Here is a 27,772-nt window from a genome sequence, read left to right as displayed (position 1 = left end):
TGTGGTGTGAATGATCTTTAATAGAAACTCTCCTGTTTCTGTCTGTCCCTCTCTCCAGAGGCATCGGGACAGGGTGATTCACTGCAGTGTGCGGACATCTCACTCCCTCCCCCCACGCAGAGGATGGAGCTTTGGCATCGATGCCTTTCCTGTCTCCCAGGGGGGTTTCTGAGTCATCATCTCCAGGGGACAACATTCTGCTCCCACGACAGGAGCCACGGAGGAAGGGGCTTCGGCAGTCCTGGGGGCAGGGAGGGGGCGTGAATCTGATCCGGTCTCTGTGTCTGCCGGGAGCAGAAGTCCTGGGCTGCAGCTCTGCCCGGGAGAAGCTCCAGGGCTCCCTTCTCACACCTAGAGCACCTCTGGGCAGCCGGTTAAGCCCTTGTTCTGCTCAAGTCCCGCCCCATGGAAGAAGCAGACAAAGAGGACTGGGTATTTCAGGAAGATGGGTGGGAAAGGGCAAGTTGCCACAAAGCAATGAACATGCACTGCTGACTACAGGGCGCCTCCCTGGGCTGGGTCCAGAGCACCAGGAAAGCCCCAGCCAAGGAGGTGTATTCTGCCTCTGGCTCGCGGCCAAATCTCTCCGATGGTGGCTCCAAGAGCAATGGAGGTCAAGAGCCTGGAGGCTGGTCCAGGTTCCCTGGGGCCCCGACGCCCCAGAGTGCTGCCCGGCAGTGGTTGTTGGCAAAGAGGAAGAGGTCCGAGGTGGCTGGCCTGGCCAATTAGGGATCGACGAAGGACACGGCGATGTAGCGGGTGCCCCTGGTGGTGGGGAGCCCCTCGTGGTAGTGCGTGAGTCGCCCGGGGTGCATGAGGGTCCAGCCTTTCCGTGGGGCTCGGATGGAGCAGTTGTAGCGCAGGAACCGACAGCCCCCGCCCTGGGAGACAGGAAGCGTCAGTTCTCCCATGGGAAGCTGGGCCCTTCCCCCGCCGCCCTATCCCCCACCTGAGCCACTGCAGCCCAGTGTCCTCAGCCCAGTCTGCCGGGGATGCCTTGTAGAGTGGCAGCCACAGCTGCCTAAGGAAGACACTCAACTCAGCAAAGACAGAGGGAGCGAGAGCACTGACCTTGAGTCAGGCAGCCCTGGGCAAAGGTTGGCTACATGCTTTACTAACCCAGGCCTCAGTTTCCCCTCCCAGGAAACAGGCATGAACCTCACAGGGTCATGAAAATTAAGTGAGATGATCCAGGTGGGGGCTCAGGGCCAGGTTTCTCAACCTCAGCACTATGGACATTTGTGGGCAGAAAACCCCCCGTTTTTTAAATTGTGGTGAAATGTATGTAATTGAAACTTTACCATCATAAACATTTTTTAAGTACACAGTTCTGGCGGTACTTTCTCTTGTGGGGGGGCTGCCCTGGGCACCCCTGGCCTCTACTCACTAGATGCCAGTAGCACCGCCACAGCTGTGACAACCAAAAATGTCCCCAGGGGGTGGGGGCACAAAACCGGCCCCTAGGTGAACCCCTGATACATGGTAAACTCTCAAAAAAATTAGGGGATGCTTGTGTGGGTGTCCTTCACTGTGGCCCAGCCCAGGACTGAGTCCCCAAAATGCTTAGAAAATAGCAGCTTAAAAAAAAAAAAAAGAGGGGCGCCTGGGTGACTCAGCCAGTTGAGTGTCCAACTTTGGCTCAGGTCATGATCTCATGGTTTGCGAGTTCGAGCCCCACGTCGGGCTTTGCGCCGATACTGTGAATCCTGCTTTGGATTCTCTGTTTCCCTCTCTCTCTGCCCCTCCCCTGCTGTCTCTCTCTGTCTCTCTCTCTCTCTCTCAAAAATAAACATTAAAAAAAATAAAAAAAAAAACTAGCAGCTTAAGGAATGAGTGAATGAACAATGAATGAATGAATGAATGAATGAATGACTCCCTAGCTGAGCACACCTAGAGGCCTTCCTTGGGACCTTGAGGCCCCCAGAGCTGTCCCCTCTCCACCCCACGTCCTCCTGGTTTCCCCGGCTCTCCCCTCCAACCACCAGCCTGAGCCCCACACCCAGACTAAGCCCATCCTGCCATTTCCAAGGCAGCCTCTTCCTTCTGAGACTGATGGAAACCCTAATCTCCTTATCACCAACAGCTATCAGGCCTCGAGTACTCACTGCGGGTTCCCATAGGCAACCACCTGAATGAGCTCAGGGAACTGTCACAGCAGTTCTGTGGAGGGCCCTCTACATTTTCCCAGCTAAGATAGGAGGAAACTGAGAGCCTAAGAAACGTGTCTGAGGCCACAGAGCTGGTGAGCAGGTAGGCAGGTGCCGGTTTACGCAGTCTGACCTCTGACCTCCCGTGCCCACGCTCCACTGTGTCTGAAGTCCTTTCCCTCACAGACCTGGCACCCTCTCTCTCTCTCTCTGGTTCTTGGGCACTGGGCCCCGCAGGCCCCGCAGCCCCAACCACCCCGTGAGCAGCTCACCTCGTAATCCACGCCGACCCGGTTCAGGGCGATGTTGATGGTGAAGGTGGAGGCGTCGTGGTGCGGCATGAGGGACGGCTGCTCATCTGGCTTGTAGCGGACAACAAAGGCCAGGTCGAACTGGGCCTGTGTCAAGGGGGTGGGAGAGAGAAGCGGCTGGACAGAAGCCGCTGAAGAGCAGGAGAGGCAGGGGTGCAGAGGAGGGGCCCCTCACGCAGTCTTTGGGATGCTGGCTCCCTGAGGGCAGGTTTGTTCAACGCCGTGTTCCCCCCGTGCCTGGCACAGGGAAGGCTTTCAATAAAAACGTGCAGAGAGGGGAAAGGACAGAAGGAAGGGAAGGAAGAGAAGGGAAGGGAGAGGAGAGGAGGGGAGGGAAGCTAGGGTAGAAGGAAGGCAGCTCATCCGTACAACCCTTTATGGCAACTATGCAGGCTGCTGATTCGTCCGTCAAGGGCAGTGCCCAGGCAGTCAAAGCAGGTGTCTGGAGAAAGGCTTGTGTGTGAGGCGGTGATCAAGGGAGGGAAGGAGCACAAAAGGCAAAGGGGCAGTCAACAGGTACTCAGTGGGGAGCTAAAGGGAAATTGAGAGAGGAGTGAGTATGCTGGCCAGCGAGCCGGGGGCTTGTCTGCAAGCTGGGCAGAGGCATCCTTGAGGCAGGATTTAAGGACACGAAGGAAGGAGTCAGAGGAGTGACGTCATAGGCTGGAGGCAAGGCGGGCTGCCCCTACCCTGGACTCTTCCAGAGGCGCCCCCACCATGGGAGGAGACTTCACTCCCACCTGGAGACCAAACATTCAGGCCTCTCCCGCAGGCTGGGACCACTCTCTCTCCTTCCCCCCACTCTCCTCTCCCTAGCCACTCCCCCTACCATCCCCTCCCTGGCTACATCCCAGGCACACCCACCCTGGTATAATAGCCTGGGTAGAGCTTCTCGGTCATGGGGGCGATGTACTCCACCAGGAACTTGTGCCATTCCCGCTCGAAGCTGATCTGGTTCATGTGGATGTCGATGGTTGGTACGTTTTCGTAGCCACCCTGGATGCGGTTGTCCTGGAAGTGACCAAGGTGAGCGTGGTAAGCAGAATTCTAAGACGGCCGGCCGCCTGGTGTGTGGACTGCCCAACCGCCCCCACCCCACCTGTAAACACGATGGGATGAGGTTAGGGCAGAGGGCAAAGCGAACGGGCTCTGCAGATGTCACTGAGGTAACAAGTCAGTTGACTTTGGGTTGATCACACGGGAGAGTGCCCCGGGCGTGCCTTTAAATGAGCATCTTGAAGAGAGAGACTCTCCCGCTGGCCTGGAGGAAGCACGGGAATGAATTCTGCCACAGGAGCTTGGATTAGGACCCCGAGCCTCACCTGAGACCCCAACCCTGGCCGCCCCTCAACTGCAGCCTCGAGAGACCCCTGAGCAGAGGACCGGCTAAACCACATGTGGACTCCTAGAAACCCGGAGATGATACATGGGTGTTGTTTGATGCTGTTGAAGCTTCATGGTGATTTGCTACACCGCAGAAAAAAAACAGGTGCAGAGGGTCACAGGTTGGCTCAGGCACTAGAGTCCCAGCACTGACCTGGTCCCGGGAGCACAAAGGCTGGCCAGACCCCAGAAAGCATGGGCTATGCCGGTTCCTGGCCTCCGAAGATGATCTCACCACCAAAGCACGTGGATGAGGCTGGTAATCGGACCACTGGTTACTCCAGCTGCCAGGTCAAAGGTTAGCCAGGCTCTGAGGCACACAGGCCCAGGACCTCATGTGCCTTTAAAAATGCCCCCTGAACTTTCTGAACTACAGGTACGGGATTCCTCTTCCAGGGAACCACACGGCCTCTCAATCCAATATGCCACTTGCTTCTGCTGTCTGGTGAATGTGGCCTTAACGTCCCTAATTCTTCCTCATCCCACACTTGCTTGTTCCTCCCCCATTACACACCCAATCTGGTAAAGGAAGCTAAATCATTCTAGTAACAAACCAGGAACTGGAAATCTAGAATGTGAGATTAAGGCAGCTCAAAGTCACCTAGCGGTCATGGCAGCTTGGGGACCCATACTCCAACCCATTTCTTAAATCCCCTACTCCTCAGTGCCAGAGCACCCCCCGAAAGAGTCCCAGAGAGAGGGGTGCCTGGGCGGTTCAGTCGCTTAAGCGGCCGACTTCGGTTCAGGTCATGATCTCACGGTTTGTGGGTTCGAGGCTGACAGCACAGAGCCCACTTCAGATCCTTTGGCCCCCTTTCTCTCTGCCCCTCCTCTGTTCATTCTCTCTCTCAAAATAGATAAATAAACTTAAAACAAACAAGCGAACAAAGTCCCAGAGAGGTTGGCCAGCTTGTCAGGAAAACAGCCCAGAGGGCAGGCTCCCCCACATTTCCCAGCCCAGGCACCTGGGCCCCCACCTTGTTATCTCCCAGAGACCACTGGCCATAGTGTTCCATCTCCTCCACCAGCTCGTCGCAGGCCGTCTCCGTGAAGATGGGGAACCAGTAGACATCTGGGCAGGGCTGGGGAGGGCGGGGACGGAGGGGAGGACTCAGTCACACGGGTCCGGGTGGCACCGCTGCCTCTTCCCCCACCTCTCCCACCCCCCTGTGGAACCCGCCACAGGCAGGGCCCCTCAAGTGGCCCAGGCCCTTCCCCATACCCTGGTCCGTGAGCTGCTAAAGGGGGAAGGAAACTGAGCTCAGAGCTGGTCTTTCTCAGCCAAGGTCACAGAACTACCGGGGCAGAGCCAGGAAGGGAATGTGCGTACGGAGGGAGGACAGCCCAGCAGGCTTCAGGGCAAATAGAGAAGCACTGTTTCTTACTACTGGCCCCTGGTCCACGGTTGAGACCACATTTGGGGACATTTTCCTCTTCCTCGCCTGGGCCAGGAGAGCAACCCAAGGTCCCGAGGCCCCTGCAGACTCCAGCTGGGAAGTACCAACAGGAGGAAGGACCAGCCCACTGCCCATGCTCTTGCCCAAGTGCTTCCAGAGCACAGAAAGATGCCTCCCCTTCTCTCCTGGGGCAGCTAATTGCCTTCCTCTGCCCTCCACCCCCCTCAGCAGGTGTAGGGTGTGAATCAGCACCTTTGTTCCCAGAGGCACCCGGTCCTTACCATCTCTACCAGCTTCCCTGCCAGGGCCTTGGTGTAGTTCTCGTGGATGTACTTCTCCTTCCAGTCCTGGGGTGGGGGGAGGGGAGTCGGTTGGGGTCCTCAGGCCTGGCCCGGGCCAGCTGGGGCTCACTCTTTGTCCGACTCCATGGGATGCTCCAAGAGGGGGTTCATCCCCCTCCCAGGCCCCCTGCAATGCGGGTGAATGTGTGCACGCCTGGGGGAGGGGGTACGCACCATGCCCACCGGGTGCAGGTGTATGATCTGGGCACACAGTATGCCTGCAGGAGCTGGTGTCTTCACGTGTACCTACATGCGTGTGCATGTGTGTGCAGGTCTGCATACAGGTATGTGCATGTGCCCAAGTCAGCCATAAGCTCACAATGTCTAGGAACGCCGTCACCACTTTCTCCTCCTCTGATCTTCTCGACACCCTCAGAAGTGAGTGAGGCTGAGATAGTATGCCCATTTTAGAGCTAAGATAACTGAGACCCCAAAGGTCGAGCGGCTCAACTAAGTCACAGCTGAGGGTCCACAGACCCAGGCCTGACTCCTGGTCTCCCCTCCACTAGATGGCGCTGCCTCTCCAGAGCCCGCATCTCCCAGCCCAAACCCTGCCCCACCCGGTCCCCCGGGGTGGAGGAAGGCAGGTGGCAGGTAGCCCTCAGAGCCCCAGCCCTTCTCAGGCTGAGCAGGAGTCCCCTTACACCACTGGCTCGCTGGGGTCCCTTCCTCTCCCTCCCCTGCCCATCCACCCAGGACCTCACCTCGGGGTTGCTGAACACCTCCCAGAGGTCGTTGTGGAGGTGGCTGGTCTGGTAGCTGTCCAGGGAGAGCAGGTGGCCAAAGGTGTGCCGGTTGGTCAGGTACATGAACACATCCTGGGGAGAACAGGACGGATGGAAGAGAGCCCCTCTCCCCCACCAGTCCCAGGAGAGAGAGGCATGGCTGCAGCCTCCTCTGTCCATCAAGTTGGAGATCAGGGAACCAAGTGCGGGCACCCCATCTCGTCTCCCTAGCACCCGGCCAGGCCTGACATGGATACAATCAAGGAGGGCTTCCTGGAGGACTGAATGGGAATCAAAGAACCAATGTTGATGGTGTAGAAGCAAAGAATGGTGTCTGATCCTGAAGTTCAGAGCACAGGAAGACACCATCATGCTGCCACATTTAAATAAAAATAACCACAGTCGGGGGCACCTGGGTGGCTCAGTCGGTTGAGCATACGACTTGGGCTCAGGTCATGATCTTACGGTTTGTGAGTTCAAGCCCCATATCGAGCTCGCTGCTGTCAGCCTATCAGCACAGAGGCCACTTTGGGTCCTCTGTCCCCCTGTCTCTGCCCTTCCCCCGCTCACTCGCGCTCTCTCTCAAAAATAAATATGCTTAAAAAATAAAATAACCACAAAAACATATTGGGTGGGGCACGGGGAGAGGGCAAGGGCGTCTCTTCGGCACATTACTCGGGGTACATTTAGGTGGAGAGTTTAGGGTTTTTTGGCTGTGTTGAAAATGTCAATGAAACAGATGCTGTGAAAACTGGGTCCACTAAAATGGTCCCCACGGACCCTAAGGACCAGCCCTCATGCCTGATGCCCCGAGTGCCCCCCACCAGGCCCTGGCACCTCAGAAGCTCGAGGCCTAAGGCGACACGATCCAGACCACCTTCTCCATCAACGGGCCCCCCCCCCGCCCCCCGCCAACTGCCCAGCCCTGCCGACCTGCTGCCGGATATTGGCACAGAAGGCCATGTCGGGGTCCAGCTTGCTGTGGTGGAACAGGTCTGTCTGCAGCAGCTCAGCCCGCAGGGCACTGCCCTTGATCAGGTAGATGTTGGAGATGTAGGGCACGTTCCAGACGCCACTAAGGGCGAGAGAGGAAGATGGAGGGGGCTGCAGGCCGTCATAGGCTAGAGATCAGGGCCCCGGGGGAGGAGGCAGTCAGAGGCCGGGAGGGCACAAGAGTGCTGACTTGATTCCCCTACCCTGGGCACATGGGCTCAGGACAACTGCCAGGAAGTCCTTCCCTGTGTCTGACTGCAGTCTTCCCTGCTTTGGGTTTCGCAGGAATTCGAGGGCAACAAGGACAGGAATATTGGGGGAAGACGGGTGAGGGCGTTCCCATCCCGCAGGTACTCACACGCGCCGCCCCTGCACAATGTCCACATAGTCCTCGGAGCGGGCGTAGTAGCCATCTGCGCTCAGGGCCCCCCAGAAGTTCGACCACAGCCTCCCATGGCGGGTCATCAACGGGGCGATGACGTTCCTGAGGAAGGGAGCACCTCAGCGGGAGTCTCCCTGCCCACTGGGAGTTTGGGGCAGATCTAATTAGGTGCGGGGCGGGGGGTGGGGTGGGGGGAGGAGTGCCCTTTCAACCCGCAAGTGGGGCCTGGAGGAGGGTGGGTTGGCCCATCTGGTTCGTGCTCCCTCCAACAGGGCAGCCGGGAGCGGAGGGCAGGAGGGGCGGCTTGCAGCAGGGAGGAGGGAACATCTTGGACCAAGACAAGGTTGCCGGGCTGGGGCAGGCCCAGGGTGGGAGTGAGGCCAGGGTGAAGGCGGAGAAGAAAGGCATGGCGGGGGGCCGGGGGGGCCTGGAGCAGGGGCCCGGGCTTAGAGGGCCAGCCTGCTGCAGCCCACCCACAGCCTCACTTGTTCTGCTCGATCAGCAGGCGCAGGGTTTTAGGCTCCGTCAGGGCCACGTCAGCATCCACGCTGAAGTAGTAGGTGCAGCCACGGTCCTGTCGGCACAGATCCCTGCAGGTAGGGGTTCCGGGGTCAGCAGAGGGGTCCCAGGGTCCCAGAGCAGCGCTGCAGCCTTACTCTCCAGGCCTGCCCCCCTCTGTGACCACAGGGAACCAGCCAAAGGTCTTTAGAGGGGTCAGGCCAGCCCTGGTGCAGGTTGGGCCCGGCAGCCTTGACCCCGAGACCCAAACCCTGGGCTGTTAGGCTCTCAAGATGAATGCCCGGAGCTCAGCGACCGCTATCAAGTGCCCTGAAAACCGTCGTACTGGGGAGAACACGGCCCACAGACAGGTTCGTACACCGCCCAGGGCTAGGGGGTAAACCGGTTCTGCCCCTTCTGAAGTGTAGTTTGGTCACCCGTACCAAAAGCCTTACAAATTTATGCTCTTTTTGTTAATCTGGCCCAGGGCTCAGCAACGTACAGCCTGTGCTCCAAATCCAGCCCACTGCCTGGTATCGTTGTAGGTCGTGAGCTAGGAATGGCTTCACGTTTCTGAATGGTTGGGGGAAACGAAAATCAAAAGGAGTCACATAAAAATCATATGAGGGGTGCCCGGGTGGCTCAGTTGGTTAAGTGTCTGAGGTCGGCTCAGGTCATGATCTCATGGCTCGTGAGTTCGAGGCCCGCGTTGGGCTCTGGGCTGACAGCTCGGAGCCTGGAGCCTGCTTCGGATTCTGTGTCTCCCTCTCTCTGCCCCTCCCCACTCATGTTCTGTCTCTCTCTAGCAAAAAATAAATAAACATTAAAAAAATTTATTTTCAGGGGCGCCTGGGTGGCTCAGTTGGTTAAGCATCCAGCTCTTGGTTTCGGCTCAGGTCATGATCTCATGGTTCAGGGGTTCAAGCCCCACATCGGGCTCTGTGCTAATGGCACGGAGCCTGCTTGGGATTCTGTCTCCCTCTCTCTCTGCCCCTCCCCTGCTCGCTCTCCGTCTACCTCTCTCTCAAAAATAAATAAATACACATTTTTTTTAAAAGTTAAAAAAAACTTATTTTTGAGTCGTATGAAATTCAAATTTCAGTGTTCGGAAGTAAAATTCATGGGAGCACAGCCACGCCCATCTGTGCTACAACCTCAGGGTCAAGTGGGCGTGGCAGAAGAACCTTCCTGGAGGTTCCACAGCCTTGGATCTGGACTAATTCTTCCACAGTCAACAGGGATTACTTGTTTGTTTTAATAATAAAGGCAAAATCAGAGATCGTCTCTCGAATTGTCCTTGTTTACCTACTTCTGGCTTTCCAGTTCTTCCTCTTTCTCTGATTTGCTTCCTGCACCCAAATGACACTGCTCAGCCCTACCCAGGAGCCCCCAGGTTGGCAGGGCAGTGCCTATTTCCCCATTTGACAGTTGGGAACGCTGAGGCCCAGAGAGGGGCCGGAACTTGCGGGAGACCACACGCAGCCTTCTGAACTCCTTTGTCTCCTGGCCTGATGCCCCCTGACACCATGGCCCCCCTGCCCACTACCGTCAGCAGAGATGACCGTGGTGCCCCAGCCCCCAACTCACGCGCCCACGTTCCTGGCGTCAGCGTTTGCCACCCGAACCTCAGGGCCCACCAGTTTCACGGACTGGTACTCGCTGCCATGCTCTGCCAGGAACTGTTCCACCTGAGCCTTGTGGTGTTGCTCCTAGGGGTGGGGGATGGGAGGGTGAAGATGGGGACAGTGGTTCCACCCCAGGACCACAGCACCCCTGATCCTGCAAGCCACTCCCCTTCATTCCTCACACACCCTTGGCCATTGGCTTTCCTATCTCCAGACCTCTGCCCATGTCCATGCCAGCCTTTCTGCCTGGAGTGCCCTTTCCCAGCCATCCCTGACCAGGCCAGGCCCACCAGCCTCTTAAAAGCCTCTGTCGCTTGGACAGCATCCCCGACCTCATATCCAGAGTCGTTGATTCTGCCGGTCTGGAACGAGGCCCAGGGACCTGCTTCGCTACAAAATGCTCCGCGTGATCCTTGGACTGCACTTTGAAAAACAACAGTCCATTCCCCAGGCCCCTTGCAGGGGGAAGCGGACAGATCAGGATTTTTAGGATCAAACCCAGGATTCAGAGCGAAGCCCAGCTCTGCTACCATTAGTTGTGCGGCCTTGGACAAGCCACCTCACCTGCCTCAGCTTCCATTCCCTCCCTTGTAAAATGGGAGGGCAACTGAGCCTAAGTCCCAGGGTTCCTGTAAGGAGGCGACAAATCAGACCGGGCTCACAGGTCTTTAAAGACTGCCTGTGACAGTTTTCTTTTTCTGCACAAAAAATGAGAATTCACGTCTCCAGGGAAGCGGGGAGACTCCCATGGGCAGGGCTGACACCCTTCTCCTGTTTCCACGTGGCACAGTTGAACTAATGTCTGTGACACAGGCAGAGCTGAGCCGAGTGTGCGGCCACAGGGCCCTGGGAGTGGGGTGCTGACTGTCGGGGCTGAAAGGTCTCAGAAAGGGGTGCTGCCGGATGAGAGGACGTTACGGGAGACAAGAAGCTTTGAGAACAGAGAGAACTCGACAGCGTATCTGGCATCCCGGATGCCAGGGAAATGAGGTGGCACTTTATCCAGCTAGGAAGCGGGGGAGAGGGAAGGAGCTAGGAATACTGAACCTGGGCCTGCTCCCCACAAAGCAGCAGGCCTCAGGGCCCTCCTTGATTCCCCAGAGGGTACGCAGAGAATGAAAACCAGTTTGTCACCGAATCGAATCAGGAAGGACAGACTGAGGCAGGGAGAGAAACAATGACGATGATGACAGCTAGGAGCACCTGCCATGTGCCTGCCCTTCCCTCCTGTGTGTTCCCGGTGCCCACTTGTTTAACCCATGCAGCAATTCCACGAGGTCGGCACGATTCTAGCCCCATTGAATAGGTGAGAAAACTGAAGCACAGAGAGGTTGAGCGATGTCACACAGCCGATACAAGCAGTGGCCCTGGGATTCCAACCCGGCCAGTCTGACTCAAGTCAAGCCCAACGCCCACTTCCATTTGGCCCAGAGAGTGATGCTTCAGTTAGTTCCGGAGATGTCCCAGGCCACCCTGTGAGGCGGGGCCTTGACCCAAGCCTCACAGCGACCCCACCAAGTGCCTGCTACTCACGTGGTTGTGAATGAAAAGCCGCATCTGTTTCTGGGGGTAATGGAGGCGGAGGAGCCGCTGGAAGAACAGGGATAGGAACGGCGTGGGCTGTTCGATGAACACGCCGACCAGGACTGTGGGCAGAGCTTCATCCTGCATGGGGAGGGGGCGGCATGAGGGGCTGGCGATGTGGCCACCGGGCCACTGCCGAGCCCCTAGGGTGGCCTGAGGGACCCAGAGCCAGAGGCATGCAGACTTAGCAGGAAAGGGGCCTGAGCCAGGGAGCTCCAAGCAGGATGTGCAGACAGGCAGAGGCAGGGACTGACAGGGAAGCAGAAGGAAGCGGGAGGAGGTGGGGGGGGGGGGTCCCTGCTGGGCAGATCACGTGAGCCTAGACTTGGAACCAGGACCAGCTGATGGCCTGCTGTCACACAGCCTGGCTGGCATGGGTTTGCAGCGAGCCATAAACAAGGAGTTAAGGGGGTGCCTGGGTGTCTGTGGGTTGAGCATCCAACTTTGGCACAGGTCATGATCTCACAGTTTGTCAGTTCAAGCCCCGTTTTGGGCTCTGTGCTGACAGCTCAGAGCCTGGAACCTGCGTCAGATTCTGCGTCTCCCTCTTTCTCTGCCCTTCCTCGGCTCGTGCTCTATCTCTCTCTGTCTCTCAAAAATACGTGAACAAAATATATATACATATATATTTTTTTATAATTTTTTTTCAACATTTATTTATTTTTGGGACAGAGAGAGACAGAGCATGAACGGGGAGGGGCAGAGAGAGAGGGAGACACAGAATCGGAAACAGGCTCCAGGCTCTGAGCCATCAGCCCAGAGCCCGACGCGGGGCTCGAACTCACGGACCGCGAGATCGTGACCTGGCTGAAGTCGGACGCTTAACCGACTGCGCCACCCAGGCGCCCCTATATATATATATTTTTAATATGAATAGATAAACATTTTAAATCAAAACAAAACAGGGGTGCCCAGGTGGCTCAGTCAATTAAGCGTCCAACTCTTGGTTTCAGCTCAGGTCATGATCTCACGGTTCACTGTCAGCACAGAGCCTGACTGGGATTCTCTCTCCCTCACTCTCTACCCCTCCCCCACTCATGCTTTCTCTCTCTCTCAAAATAAATAAACTTAAAAAACAAAACAAAAAAACAACAAAAAAACGAGGAATAAGATCTGTGAGTGAGTGGAAGGCAGCTATAGGAGAGGAATCAAGCTGAAGGAACTAGAACTTTGGCATGGCCAGGGGGGTGTGCATGAACAGGAGCCATATGTAATCTCAGAAGGCTTCCAAGAGGAGGTGCCTGGGTGAGGAGGAAGAGGGAACCCCAGACAGGAAGGTTATCCCTTTACCTCCCACCAGAGACGATAGTCTCTTCCAGACTCACTCATCCTCCCCATCTGCGAGGACCAAGCGCCCCATGTCTGGCAGCCTTACCCCTATGCCCCTGAGGCTGCGCAGGCCCTCATCACACACAGCGCAGCCTGTCTCGAAGGTCCAGAAGCGCGGGATGTAGTTGCCCAGATAGTTCAGCTGCAGCTGTAGGGAGACGTGAGGTCGGAGATGAGGGGTATGGCTGGCCCTGCCCACCTGTAACCACTGAGTCACATCCCTCTCAGCCCCTGGTGTTCCCACACCCCGGCCCTCTAAGGGGACAGGAATGCGGCTTTATTTGGGGCAGGTTTTGGAGAGAATGTTCTGGGGCCCTGAAGATCACCGAAGCTGCTCTGGGGGCCCAGGGAGGACTAGCAGCCTGATACACTTTTATCTCTGGATCTGCCAGAAAGAAGCTTGTGAAATGCAGACTGCTGCCTGCCCCCCACCCCAGAGAGTCCAACCGAGCAGCTCTGAGGTGGGGGCAGGAAGTCTGCTTTAATACCCTCCCCTTTCTCTCTGACACGGTGCGGGGAGTGGAGGGGGTCGGGGACCACACATGAAGAAGTGTGCTGTGAGCCAGGGCTGGCTCCCTGGGGCCTGTGAGGTCCGGCCCGCACCCCAGCTGCTTCTTAGCTCCACAAGTGCAGGGACCAGTCTGTGCTGCTCATGACAGACTATGCCTTATGTCCTTCCTAAATGTTTGCTGAATGAAGAAACAAGTCTGCCCTGGGATGATGGGGTACGGATGACTCGGGGCAGCCCAGCTGGGGCCTGGATGGGGTCAGCGACCTCCTTTCTGTCCTGGGGTTCGGCAGGGATGAACATTACTGACCGTCACAGCAAGGAAACAAGTCACCATGCTGAACTCCGATGTGAGGACAGAGGCAGCCAGGGGCCAGCGGGGCCCAGGGGGGCGGCTCTGACCCCAAGGAGAAGCGGTGGGGTCACAGTGAGAGCAGAATTGAGCCTCTGGCCCTGCTCTCACTCTCCCCAGGGGCTGGGGCCTCTCCCTACCTTGGTGGGCCCATTGCCATGAATCAGGACCGGAAGGGTGTCATAGGCAAGGTTCCTCGCTCTCACGTGGCCCATTTCAAACTTGAGCACCACCTCATCTGGGGGTCAGAAAGCACAGAGACATCCAGTATCAGGTCCAGAGGCCAAGTTCAAGTCCTAGCTCCTGCTCAGGGCTTGTTCTGGGCTATTAACATCACTTCTTCGAGCCTCAAGTTTCCTCGTCTGTGAAACGGGGGTAAGAGCGGGAGGGCTCTGTGTTGGGCAAGCACTCAGCACCACTCCTGGCACATAATGAGCATAGAATCCACGGCAACCCCCAGTATTTATGGTGATTACTTATTCAAGCCAGAAGCAGGAGATGGGAGAAAACAAAGACCTGAAACATCCCAGCTAAAGAAGCCCCAGGGACAGAGCCTGGGGGCACCTGCTCCGACAAACGACAGACCTGGAGAGCAGCACTGAGAATGTGCCAGCCCCAGCGGAAGGCCTGAGCAAGGTGGGGGACAGGTCCTGTCCTGGTGGAGAGACTCCCTCGGGCAGGATCCTGACGGATCCTCTGACCCCACTAGACAGCAGGAGGTAGCAGCCCATCCAACAGTTACAAATGCAGAGAAGTCTTCCGTCAGAGGCCTGGGAAGACACTGGGGAGGGAGGCCCTCCGTGTGGGTGACCATGTGAAGGGGCCCCTCTGCGCAAGTGCCTGGCTCCCCCAAGAGACGCTCAGGACCCAGCTTCTTAGTCTAGGTTCATGTGCTTCCAGAAGCCACAGACAAAAGGGTGTGGCTTTTCTTGCACCTTCCTGGGAAAGGACTCATTAGATTCTCAAAAAATAAGATTCCATTTATCCCATAAAATCACCAAGCAGCTATTGGGTCCAACTATCCTTTTCTTTTTTTTTTTTTCCAACTACTCTTTTCTTAAGATGTCCATCAGCTTCCTGTGCCAGCCACCTGGGAGGTGGGAGGGCAGGGAAGGAGAGGAAGCAGGAGCGCCTATAAGAACCAGGGATGCAGGGCTGGGGACAGGTACCTACTGTGCACATCGCCCACCTGCTCCCAGGCTGAATTGCTGCCTCCTCCCCTGGTGTCCCGCAGGCTCTTAGACTGACCTCTTGGCCCTCCTTTCTCCACCCCCAGGGAAACACAGCTCTGCCCCAGGACATCCAGGTGGCCTCTGGGACCTGAGGATGGGGCAAGTGACCTCCTGGAACAATAGCCAGAGAGAAACCAGCCTCTTCTCCTCCTTGGGCTCAGGCCCTGCCTGGAATCCTCATCGCCTTATTAATGACTCTCTTAGGATCCCTCTCCCCGTGGGGGCCGCTCACCCAAGGCTCCATCCAGATTCTGGAAGATACGGCAGCGGTGGTCCAGGGTGATGTTGATCCGCTCCTGTAGGAAAGAGAGCACTGGGCTGCAGCAGGGACAGGCCCTGGTGGAGGATGGGGCTCCATCATGCCCAGTGTGGGGAGCCTGCCTTCCTACGTCTGCCCCTTCCTCCCCCCAGTACCCGCTGTGCCCTGGCACACCAGGACAGCTCGGAGCCCTGCGATCTACTGGTCCAGTGGCTCTACTCACAGAGAACCAGGGACTTTCAGAATTAGAAGGCATCTAAGGCAACAGCTGGTTCAAGAATAACAATCATGATAACAACAAATGTTTTTCACTTTACTGTCAATCACTGATCTAAATACTACATAAGTATTAATTCATTCAATCCACACAACATCCTTTTTTTTTTAAATCTTTAAAAAATTTTTTAAAATGTTTTTATTTATTTTTGAGACAGAGAGAGACAGAGCATGAGCAGGGGAGGGGCAGAGAGAGAGGGAGACACAGAATCCGAAGCAGGCTCCAGGCTCTGAGCTGTCAGCACAGAGCCCGACGTGGGGCTCGAACTCACGGACCGCGAGATCATGACCTGGGCCGCAGTCGGACGCTTAACCAACTGAGCCAACCAGGCACCCCAATCCAAACAACATCCTTATGGGAAAGTCTCACCGTCACCACATTTTACAAATTTAAAAAACAGGGCACAGAGAGGTTGAATAACTTGCCTAAAGTCACACAGCTAATAATTGGTTAAGCTGGCATTTGAACCCCAGGAGCCCGGCCCTGAGGTCCCTGTTCACTGCACAGGGATGCCTCTTCAAGATCTAGCTGTGTCTCATGAAGCCCTAGGCCAGGCCAACAAAGGCAAGTGGCATGCTAGGCCCAGTCCTCATCCCATAGAGAGGGAAGGGGACTCCTACAGAGTCCACTTTTATGTTTTGGACCCTGGGCTTCTGCAAATGATGTCACCCGAGGCAAAGGGGAAGGAGGAGGAAAGACTGAGTTAAAAAGATCATGTTTCTACCGCACAAGTCCAGCTGTTTCATTTCATTAGTTCGTGGATAATAAAAACTGAGGCCGAGAGAGGGGAAGTGACTTACCCTAGGTTGCACAGCACCGCATGGATGGAGGTTATGGGGACAAGCAGGGAAGAATCCAGGAATCCTGACCCCCTCCACCCAAGGACTCTCTGAGTTTCCTGCCTGCCCGGAGGACACTGGCTAGTTTGGGGCGACACTGGTCCAGACCTGCCACCTTCAGTCCCTTCGACGACCCATGCCTCCCTTAAGGCAGGCTTGGAGGTCATGGCACAGGTCTGGCCAAGACCTCTTCAGCCCCCAGAAACCTGCCCCCCCCCAAGGCAGGGTGGGGCAGGGGCAGCTCAGCCTGTCGGTTCCTTTCAGCGCCATCACCCCCAAAAAGGAGGCTATGAACTCCTGTCTCGCTGACTTGAGTGTCCGTGAGGGTGAAGGCCCCCACTGTCTTCTTCGCAGCCGCATTCCTGCCCTGCACCTGACAGCGTCTCACATACAACAGGCGCTCAATAAATAGCCGCTGAACACCTGAGTGAATCTGCGAATGAATAAGTGGGGGCCCAACCCACGGAGTCAGGGGGCACTGCTCCCACTGTAGCATCAAGATCCAGCGTCAAGATCCCCCCCGCCCTGCCCCTGTTCCTCAGCCCCACCCGCCGCCCCTTACCCTCTTCTCTGGGTCCAAGAAGATCTTGGTGTAAAAGAGCTGGTCACTGTCACCGTCCTGGCCCTCCCACTCGGCCACCAGTTTGCTGAGGCTGGGGGCATAACCGATGAAGCCTGCGGTTGGTGGGGGACACACAGAGACAGACACTTAGCTCCCGGCCTCTAAACCAGAAGCCTCTTCCCAGACTCTGCTTTCATTCATCTCCCACTCCTTTACCTCCTCTTAGAGGTCCTCCTGGATTGAAGGGAGGTAATGTCTGTAGGCTGAAAGCAACCTGCTAGTTCATGCCACTTGGTGACAAGTTCCCCCTGAGTTCACAGAGAAAGATCAATGGTATCCACTAACCTGAAACAAATCAGGTGCTGGGCACCACGTAGGTGGTGAATAAATGCATCAGACCAGGAGTCCCTGGAGAGCAGAGCTGGTAGGACATAGGCTTGGAGCCCCTTTTCTACAGTTATCTGGGAAACTTGGCCCAGAGAAGGGCAGAGGCTGGGCCAAGGTCACACAGTGCATGGGGGCTTAGAGGGAAAAACCCACACAGCTCCTTGGCCACAGTGCAGACTGGAATGGAGAGAAAAGGGAGGAGGGGCCAGCCAGGGAGGGCTCCACCCCAGGGAACACCCCCAGCCTTGGGCCAGGACCAGGCCATCTAGACTGTGCTAACTCTCTCAGCCAATGGGGAGAAGTGGCTGCTGGAGACGAACCCCCTTCCGTGGCTGGACAGAAGAATCGGGAATAAAATATGGATTTTACTCTCCATGCAATAAGAAGGCACTGAGTGATGCGTGTGGCTTTGCGCCTGGCTACTGGGTGGAGAGCGGACTGGAAGGGGTGAGGGCTGAGGCCGGCAGAGCAGGCAGGAGGCTACTGCAAATGGCCGGGAGCCAAGTGAGGCGGCAGCAGTGGGGGGTGGACACGAGGGCAGAGTCGAGACCTTTCAAAGTGGGAGTGGCGACACCAGCCCGCTGACTGAGGGGGGGGGGAGGGGGGAGGGGGACCAAGGGAGGATATTTAAGGGTGGCTCTGGTTTTGATCTGTGCAGATGGGTGACTGTTTACAAGATGACGAGGACTGTAGGGGGCAATATGTCCCGACGGCAGTGGATGGACCCCTCTGGAACCCGCCCAGCCCCACCGCGGCCTCCGCGCCCAAACTCCTCACCTCCAGAGCCCAGGAACCTCTTGCCATCGGACACTGCCGGGTACTTGGCCTCCAGCCTGCGGTCAGGGTAGATAAGCTCCTCGGCCGAGAAGACCACCTGGCTCCTGGCCTGCCGGAACTTCTTCAGGAGCTCTCGAGGCCCCGACGCAAACACCACGTCATAGCTGTGGCCAGAGCCGAGGAAAGTGGGGGCGAGGCAGAGGTGAGCAGGGGCTCATGAGGCCACCTTTCCCACGCCACCCCTGGGCCACGCCAGGGGAAACGGCTCTTCCCTTCTGTCTTTGGCCCAGCCCGTGGCGTTGCCACCCTGCCCTGGGCAGAGATGGTCCCCACCTCACACTCGAAGCATGGCTCACCCCACCTGGGCAGGGCCCCCTGCCCATCTCACCACCCCTGGGAATGGTCTTTTCTGGGCTCACAGGCCCCCTCAAACGGTAGACAACCTTAGCTAGAGCGAATCCCCCCTCACCCCCGATATCCTGCAAGGGCTAGAATATTCTAGAATATTCTCTCTGGGCCCCACCCAGGAAGCCCCCAGCCACCTACCTGTCTGTGAAGAGAATGACCAGGTTCTCCTTGTCTGCGTGCTTCTCCAGAGCTTTCTTCAGCAGCCGAACCTTCAGCCCTCCACCTGATGACGCCCCCTTCTCCCCATTCCAGTCTTCCCCCAGGCCCAGCGCCTACAGAGAAAGGCCCTTTAATGTGGGCTTTTGGTACAGAACTATCTTGTCAGCCAAAATTCTACCTCTGCCTGAACAGTGAACATCTTTGCCTGTCTGTCCAGCACCTCCTCCCTCACCTGTGGGGAAACCATTCTACACCGTGTGTGATGCTGACAGGGCTCTGGGGGTGGAGGTGGGGGTGATGTGACCACACCTGGCCAGTCAGTGTCCCATCCTTCCCCCAGCCATGGGTTTGGGCATGTGACCTAAGCGTGGCCTGTCAGACTCTTCCCCGGGACTGTTCTGTCCCAATTACGGAAAGGCTGTCTAGTTCTGTCGAGGTTGAGAAGCTGAGGCATGTGGGTCTGTGGCTGGTGGTCATCCTGCCACCATGTAGAGAGAGCATGCCTGCAAATGAAGGCCAAGAGAACCTAGAGATAGAAAGATAAAGCCCTAACCATGCAGCTCGAACCCCTAGATCCAGCTATGCCTGAAGCAAACCTCTGCTTCAACCTGCATTCATGTGAGCTAATCCATTTTCTTTCTGGCTTAATGCCACTGGATTGCAAGCTGTGTAGGCAATGCCCTGGTCTGCCCTGTCATCATTCCAGCCCCAGTGCCTACCACTGTGCCTGACAGAAGGAGGCACTCAGCACACTCAGCTAAATACTGGAATGTCTCCCTGCAGGGCTTGGCCCCCATCCTGCACACAGAGGACACCAGAGGACAGCTCAGCCTCTGTTTCTTTAGAGCAGAGTTTATACAGGTAAGATCTCCAGAATACGGCCATCTCAAAATCCCTTGGCGGGGAGGGGGGAGGAGGGAATTGGTAAAATGCTGGTTCCCAGGCCCTGCCTTCTAAACCAGCCCTACTCCCCTAGTGTTAGCATCGCCCCCTAGCCCTCCTGTCTCACTTTCCCCACATTCCCAACTCTGGCACCTCCCAGACTTTGCTTACATTCTCCCCTTCTTGCTTTTCCTAAGTCATCCTCCTCTTTTGGGCTTCCAGAAGCTTTTCCTGTGGCCCCAATCAATTCGGGAAGGGCAAAAACCCAGCTCCTGGACTCACCCGCTACCCCGAGGTTGTCCTGGCCCCTTCCCCCCACCCGGAGCCTCTTACCTGGATCTTGTAGTTGAAGAACTGGCCTGAACGCTTGAAGCGTCGGAACCCCTCAGTCTCCTTCGTGGCCACCGTGAGGACTAAGAGGTTGTCTGTGGACAGAGGACGGCGTGGTGAGTGGGAATGGAGGGTGAGGAGAGGTGACAGGCAGGAGCAGGTCATTGTTCCTACATGTGTCAAATCCCCGCAGGATGTGCCCTCACGTCCACCCATTACAGACAAGGGCCCAGGGCCCGGGTAGGAAAGATGTACGGAAGGTCACTCAGCTGGTTAATGATAGAGCGGGGACAGAACCTGGGTCTCCTGGAATCTCCTCCAGGGTTCTGTCCCCCTGGGAACTGAATGGCACGACAGGAGACATCCAGAACAGAAGCGTCTGCCCCTTGCATGGTGGGGCTGGGTTTCTCTGGATTTAGGGGGCTGTGGCCCCAACACGGGGGCGGAGGGAAGGGTTCGTCCTGAATGCCAAGAACCAGGGGGACCTCTCTAGCTGATGCTGGACATGAGCCCAGGGATGGCCACCTGCCTGCACCCAGGGCGCACACTGCTAATCCATCCCAACAGCCTTTCCTGCTGAGCCTCTCTGCCAACATGTGAGAACCTCTGAGTTGACCCTGATTGAAACAGACTTGAAATCCTCAGCTTTGGCCAGAATAGCTGTACTACCTTAATAAGAGACTTCTCTCAGGCTCTGTCGTGTGACTTCACCTCTGCAATAGAACTTGCTGAGGGGCGCCTGGGTGGTTCCGTCGGATAAGCAACTGACTTAGGCTCAGGTCACCATCTCGCGGTCCACGAGTTCCAGACCCGCGTCAGAATGCGTGCTGACCGCTCGGAGCCTGGAGCCTGCTTTGGATTCTGTGTCTCCCTCTCTCTCTCTCTGCCCCTCCCCAGCTTCTGCTCTCTCTCTCAAAAATAAATAAACATTAGGGGCGCCTGGGTGGCGCAGTCGGTTAAGCATCCGACTTCAGCCAGGTCACGATCTCGCGGTCCGTGAGTTCAAGCCCCGCGTCAGGCTCTGGGCTGATGGCTCGGAGCCTGGAGCCTGTTTCCGATTCTGTGTCTCCCTCTCTCTCTGCCCCTGCCCCGTTCATGCTGTCTCTCTCTGTCCCAAAAATAAATAAAAAACGTTGAAAAAAAATTAAAAATAAATAAACATAAAAAAAAAAAGGCTACCCAATTGATTCTGATTGCAATCAGAGTTAATCACCGACTTAAGGAAATCATGATTCATTAAAAAAACAAAAACAAAAACAAAAAAAACCCTGCTGAAAACAGCTCCCCAGGGGGCATCCATGGGAGCCCTGGGGAAGCCCCTTCCAGATCACAGTACGAAGGGGCACCTGGCTGGCTCAGTCAGTACAGCATGCAACGCTTGACCTTGAAGTTATGAGTTCGAGCCCCACGCAGGGCAGAGAGATGACTTAAAAAAACAAAACAACACAAAAAACAAACAAACAACAAACAGTACAGTGGTCAACCCTTTATCCACGGGAAATGCATTCCAAGACTCCCAGTGGATAGGACCGCTCCACAGATAGTACCAGACCCTATATACGCGATGTTTTTTCCTATGTGTATGTATCTACGATAAAATGTGATTATAAATGAGGTACAGTAAGGAATGAACAATCGTGAATAATGAAATGGAACAATTATAACAACATACTGTAATAAGCATCATGTGGATGTGGCCTCTCTCTCAACATATCTTACTGCACTGTGCTCACCCTCCTTGCGATGATGTGACATCTAAATGCCTACCCGACGAAACAGAGTGAGCTGAATGACACAGCACTGTGACATAGTTAGGCTGGAGGATCAGCTGCTTCCGGACCCTGGTTGACCGTGAGTAACCGAGGCGGCGGGTAAGGGGAGGCTACTGTTACCCACTCCAGGGAACGCCAGACTAATTCAGTGAGATCGGGCCTGTAAAACCCTTGTTGCGTTTTACTAAGAGCTATGACTGGTGCTGATCAGTGAGAGGCAAATACCCTGCTTTGGCATTCAAGGCCCTCCCTGATCGGCCCAGTGATGTACTCCTTCCCTCCATTGAGTGAGTGGACGAGATCTCCCCCAGCCAGGGGTCTCACCTTGCTGAGCTCCTCCCCTCCTGCCCCAGCTCCCTCTCTCTGTCCCCTTTCGCTAATCTTCCTCCAGGTCCCAGGGCCAGTGACAGTGACACCCCTTCCCTGCCACCACCTCTATGAAGCCTTCTGAGATTTGTCCTGACCTCTCTCCTGCCTTTAGAGGTAGGACACCCCCCCGCCCACCACCACCACCTTTGTAGCACTAATTACCGTTTCATGGGGTCCAGGACATAATGCTTTCCTGGGTGAACTGACCCACCAAGTGGCCAGGCCAACACAGGCAAGTAAGGCCTTCCCATACACCCCCACCCCCCTAAAAACAAGAGAAGCCTGGGCTGAAAGAACAGAAGCATCTCGCTTGGCAGAGCTGGCTGAGCTGGGCAGGCTGCTGGCCCCAGAGCAGGGGGCAGCTCAGAAGGTTTTGGCAGGAATCCACTGGAAGTGGGCCCAGGGCCCTGGGGAGGAAGGGGTAGATCCACTAGGTAGGTATGGAAAGGGGAGGCCTCACCACCTGACCTTGGGGGCCAGGAAAGAGGGGTGCTGCTCACACTTGAGGAGAGGCTCCCCCAGTTCTTGCCAGGATGGTTAAGTGTCCCCGCACCTCCCCCCCCCCCCCCCCCCGGAGTGAGGAGAAGAGAGTGGCTGGCTCTGAGGCCCTCCTGTCCTTGGCAGGGAACGCTGGGACAGGGAGTGTCACATTTCACAGATGGACAAAGCCAGCATGTGTGTGTGTGTGTGTGTGTGTGTGTGTGTCTGTGTGTGTGTGTGTGTGTGTGTCTGTGTAAGTTGGTGGATCAGGGCTCCTGAAGACAGGCTGCGGTGGGAGGGGCTTGAGGGGGTAGGCATCTCGAGGCTCCTTTCCTGAGTCCCCTCTAGCAAAAGAACGGGTACCCGATGGCTAGCCTTTACCGAATACCTTTGGCACGCAGGACTCGGTTCTAAGCACTTTACTCTCCTAACTCCCCACTCTACAATTAGAAACCTACGACTCAGAGATGGTGAGTAACTTGCCCAAGGGAGCCAGGAAGTGGTAGCACCAGAATGTGGTCACAGAAGTCTGGACCCAGAGTCCCCTCTCTTAACCTCTGCACGCACTGGCCTGGCTTGGGGCAGTGACCAGCTGTCTGTCTCTCCATCTGTCTGAAAAAACCCTAGCTGAGGTCGAGGAGAAGGTCCCAGGCTATGCTGGACCCTCCCCACCCACCCAGACTGTCTCTTCTCTGATTTCCAGGATGATCCCAGATGCCCCATGGGGGCCTTAACAAATCTAGTAGCCAAGGACTCCAGAAGATCACCTGGTCCAGAGGGTCAACCTGCCTACATATCAGCATCACAGGGAGCCTGTGAATTCTAGGACCAGAGGTCTGAGATGGGCCCAGGAGTCTGGATTTTTTCTACCCTTCCCAGGTGATTTCTGATGTTAGCCCATTGGGAAATTTCTGATTCGACCCATCCCCCGGTCCTGATCGGGGCTCCGATGCAGGGGTGCGGGGATGGGTCACAGCAAGAGAACTCAAGGCAGACCCCTCCCCCAAGGGACTCTGCCATTACCTCTCAATACCCCCCACCCCCACGCAAGCTGCCTCAGTGAACCCAACCTTTGCCCCATTCCCTTGCCTTGCCTGCATCATTCACTCCTCCTTCCTCTGAAGAGGCCCCAGTCCTCCAGGAAGCCCTCTTTTCTCTGCCCAGCAGGTGATGCACCACTACAAACATGTTCCTTGTCCCTTTTGCCAGGCCAGGCTCCTGTCTTTATTTCCTTGGCCTCCCTCCCCCTCCCTGGGGCTGGGACTGAGCGTGACTCAGGACGTCTGGTGTATACCGTCTGGCCTTAGGGAGCACGGTGGGCAGGTGACTCTAGTAAGCACTACCACCGGTTGAGCCCTTGCTAGAAGCCACATGCCACACAAAGTGTGTTACAGTCATCACATTTAACTATCGACATCCCATGTGGCAGGTGATAGTTCTACCCCTCCCTTCTATAGGCAGGAAACTGAGGCACAGAGAGTCCAAATGACCTGCCGCAGGTCACAGAATCTTGCCGGGAGAAGGGAATGAGCTGGAATTCCAAATGCCTGTGTTCTTAACCTCCCCATTTCTCTGTCCAACATCCTGGAAGGCTGCAGACCGAAGCCAGCATTTCCAGCCGCCCTCTCTCAGGCATCCCCAACGTGGACATTCGGCTCCAGTCACCCGGCAGGCAGCCAGAGCGCAGGGCATGCCACAGGGTGTCAACGTGGAAGATTCGGTATGGAGCACCAGGGCCCTGCCCCCCTGCTTTCTGGCCGGTCCGGCCGGCCCACCGGGGGCCAAAGCCAGGGTCCGCACCGGCCTGCCACCCAGGGCTCTTGGCCCTCCAGACCTGCTGCCCAAAGCACAGCACTGGTTTTCCCCGACAGACAGGCTGTGATCCAGGATCAGAGGTGAGCAAAAGGCAGCAGAGCAGAGTGGCAGACAGACTGCTGGTGAGTAACTTAGCTTCTCTGTGCCTTTTATCTGTAAAATGGGGTCATAACAACAATAGTAGTACTTTCCTCCAGAGACTTTCGTGAGCACTGAATGAGCTAATGTCCGTGAAGTGCTTAGCACAGTACCTGGCTGCGGGTGCCACATGTCATAGGGAACGTCCCGAGAGAAGGGCATGTGTGTGGCCAGGTGCTGCCCTGGGGGTCAGGGATGCAGGAAAGCCACCTTGCTGAGAGCAAGAATGATGGGGACAGGCTGAGCCCGGGGGCCTGGGGGAATACAGATCCCTCTTTGGGGTCCAAAGAGAAGGCTGGGAACGCAAGATGGCTCTCCAGGCACGGTCATGACGCACCTAGTCTGCTCTCTGGGGAGGTGGGAATGAAGCTCCTCCCCATCCTCCGTGCTCCCCCTAGGCTTGAACGGAAGCCATAAACGGGGCGGCAGAATGGCAGGAGATGTACATTCCCAGGGCCCAGGAGCCCGGCGTGCCTCCCCTGGGTCTGAAGCCCTACTCCTTTCTGCCCCTTCAGTCCTCCTCGAACACTCCCTCCCCCCCCCCCCCCACACATCCAGCTGGGCCCGCCTGACTCCTGGGACCTTTCCACTCCCTGCCTGGAACAGCATGACCCGGGACCCCCGCCCACGCCCTGTTGACTTCCCAGAGCCTTGGAACTTGGCAGCTGTCAGGCTCCAGGTGGGCCTTCCCTCTCCATGGCCAAACTGAGGCCTGCAGGGACAGGCGGGAGCCCAGGGAGAGAGCAGTGATCAGCTAGAAGTCTCTACAAAAGGGAGAAAGGACCAGGTTTATGGGAATTTGTTCGTTTGAATGTCGCTTTATTGACCGTCTCTTTCTGTCTCCCACATTGGTCTGGGGGCTCCCCCAGCATAGGGCAATGTCTCCCTTCTCAAGCATAGGGCATTCTGGGAGCAGAGGGCTGTATCCCCCCCCCCCCCATAACATTGGGTACCTACTGAGGTGAGCAGTTCTGGGCCCACCCACCGCTAAAATTGGGAACTCCCTAAAGTGGAAACCCCATCTTTTTCTCCATGTGCCAAATCCACGTGCATGTGGGTACAAGCTGCGAAGAGCGCCATTCCTGAACCTGCCCACTGGAACATTCCTCGGCAGCTGCCCCATCCCAGCCACCTGGCACCAACCGGGCACCCTAGCCCAACCAGGGGAAGGGAGGAGCTGGCCTCTCTGGGGGGTGCTGGAGCATCCCTCACTCCCGACACCAATCAGTGGGTCTGCAGGACCAACTACCCTCCCACTCTGTCCTAGCCAGCAGGCTGAGGGTCCCACCTCAGCTGGGCCTGGGAAAGTTGAGCAGGCTCCTCCAGACAGCACCCCACCCCCACCCCGTCCAGACAGGGGTCGGCGGAGATGAGCAGCGGGTCTGAGTCCCAGTCAATGACTCCACCTCCAAGCACCTACCACGACCCGAGACCAGGTGTTTAACCTTTTGGGCCCTCAGTCTTCCTATCTGCAAAACGGGCTAATGATTCCTTACTTATTAAAAGGATCTGGATAGAGTAAGGGAAGAGAAGGGCCTCAACCCGAGAGGGGCTTGACGTTAGTTCCATGTCTGGCAACCTGTTACCGCTTGTCCATCAATCTACTATTTACTTACGATCTACAAGGTGCTCTACCTGGATCATCTCAGTCACACACTCAATCCTGCACCTTTAATGGGACTCCCTTCTGTCTCCTCTGTCCCCTCCGGTCACCTGCCGGGGCCAGCACGCCTGAAGCCTTGTCACCGATTTGGTCCCTGACTCACTTCTGTGGACTTCATTGTGGGAGCAGGAGTTTTTTCTCCTTCAGTGGTCTGAGGCGGAGGGAGCCCACATCAGCAGAAGCAGGGGAAAGAGAGGCCCAGGAAACAAAGGCTATTATAGGGCACCTAGCTCCTGGCCAGCGAGTGGACCCAGGCCACAGGCCTTTGGCACACACTATCAGCCCAGCCCTGTGCTCAGCACCTGCATCACTGGATTTTTTTGACCTGTTTTACTACCCTGCTGGGATACTCCAGGAAAGCAGGCGGTGCTGGGTCCAAGAAAGAAAATGCCAGTATAGGCCAGGTGTTGAGCTGAACCCTCACCAGGAGGCCTCATCTCCTGGAATCCTGGTCAGAGCACTAGGACTCAGGTACCACTGCCCCCACTTTGCAGGCTAGAACACCAAGCTTCGTGGAGATTAGTCACCACGGGCTTTACCGCTAGGAGATGTGTGGCCTTGGGCACAACCTGGCACAAAGGAGGTACTAAGAAACCGTGGTTCCCATCCCCTCCCCTGGTGAGGGTCTTCTATACCACCATCCTGCCTCCTCTGGCTCCCGGGTTCTCAGGAAGGAGGGCAGACAAAACAGGGTACCATGGTCAGGGTGGCCAGTCCAGCTCTGCTTTGCTGGGATTGCCCACAGGCTATGCTCTCCTCCGGGCTCGCAGATGTTCAGCAGGCAGCCCTGGAGGTGACCCAAGGAGCGTTGGGGAAGACACTAGCACCTACTCAGAACGATGGGGGCACACTCTGAAACCTGCCCTGGGGATGTAGAGGGAACCCTAGACACGGAGTCCAGTGGGTCTAGAACCAACCACTCCAAGACTGGACAATCCTGGGTAGTCACTGCACCTGTCTGAGCCTCAGTTTCCCCAGGTGCAACCTGGAGAGAGTTAAGACCCACCCAGCAGGCGCCCCGCAGACCACAGAGGACTGATATGACAGCGTAAATGGCTCTGCCATGTGAGCCACCCCCTCCTCTCCCCACCCCAGTGGCTGTGATGCCTACTGTCTCTGAGCCCGGCTCGGAAACCAGGCACCCCTGGGTGTCAATCCTGGTTCCAAGGCCCCCAAGCTGTGTGATCTTGGGCAAGTGAGCCGACTCCAGAACCTCACATAGTGTGCCCCGCTGGAAAAGGGGGTAATAGAAGAGCTCGCTTCCGCGGGTCGAGATCACGCTTAACCGATAGCTGGCCCATAATAAGGGCTCCCTAAACAGTAGCCATTGGTATTACTGTTATGAGAGCTATTATGATTTGGATGGACCTCGGCTGTCCCTCCCCTCCCGGCTGCACGGACGTGGGAACCGCAGCGCCAACAGAGGAAGTGATTTGTCCGAGTCACCAGCGAGTCAGTGGCCAAACGGCCGGAACCCGGATCCCCTCGGAAGCCCAGGCCTCCCGTGCAGCCCAGACCAGCCTCTCGGCCCCGGGCCCGGCCCGCGCGCTCACCCTCCGGCTTGGCGTCGCCCTTCGCTTCGGCCAGGAGCAGCCAGCCCAGCGGGGCCAGGAGCAGCAGCGGCCGCATGGCCAGGGTCTGGGGACGTCCGGCCGTTCCCGCCGCGCTCGCAGGCTGGAAACTTCGCGACGGGGCCCGCGGTCCGGCTGCCACGCACGGGGCCCGCCCCGGGGGCGGTGTCGCACCGCCCTCTCCTCCCTCCCCGCCGCCCGCCCGCCCGGGGGAAGGCTTTTCCCGCAGACTCGCCCAAACTGGGGCCTCGCGGAGTTGGGGCGGCTCCCGGGTCCT

At 56.8% G+C, this 27,772-nt stretch overlaps 1 protein-coding gene across 1 annotated transcript; it reads right to left on the bottom strand.

Moving 5' to 3' along the window:
- Positions 1–27,647, bottom strand: PLOD1 (procollagen-lysine,2-oxoglutarate 5-dioxygenase 1). The gene is made up of 19 exons (XM_003989499.4): positions 27,478–27,647; positions 19,691–19,782; positions 18,455–18,588; positions 17,909–18,072; positions 16,745–16,857; positions 15,040–15,103; positions 13,716–13,813; positions 12,762–12,863; positions 11,336–11,467; positions 9,765–9,886; positions 8,165–8,269; positions 7,656–7,781; positions 7,238–7,379; positions 6,284–6,397; positions 5,520–5,585; positions 4,819–4,923; positions 3,323–3,469; positions 2,420–2,545; positions 1–881 (listed from the first exon to the last, which is right to left on the bottom strand). Exons 1-19 carry the CDS (start codon positions 27,551–27,553, stop codon positions 726–728), a joined length of 2,184 nt encoding a protein of 727 aa, XP_003989548.1. The 5' UTR covers positions 27,554–27,647; the 3' UTR covers positions 1–725.
- Positions 27,648–27,772: the final 125 nt, after the last annotated feature.

The sequence above is a fragment of the Felis catus genome, chromosome C1 (assembly GCF_018350175.1).
Source record: "Felis catus isolate Fca126 chromosome C1, F.catus_Fca126_mat1.0, whole genome shotgun sequence".
Classification (NCBI taxonomy): domain Eukaryota; kingdom Metazoa; phylum Chordata; class Mammalia; order Carnivora; family Felidae; genus Felis; species Felis catus.
This window is presented reverse-complemented; position numbering and strand designations above follow the sequence as displayed.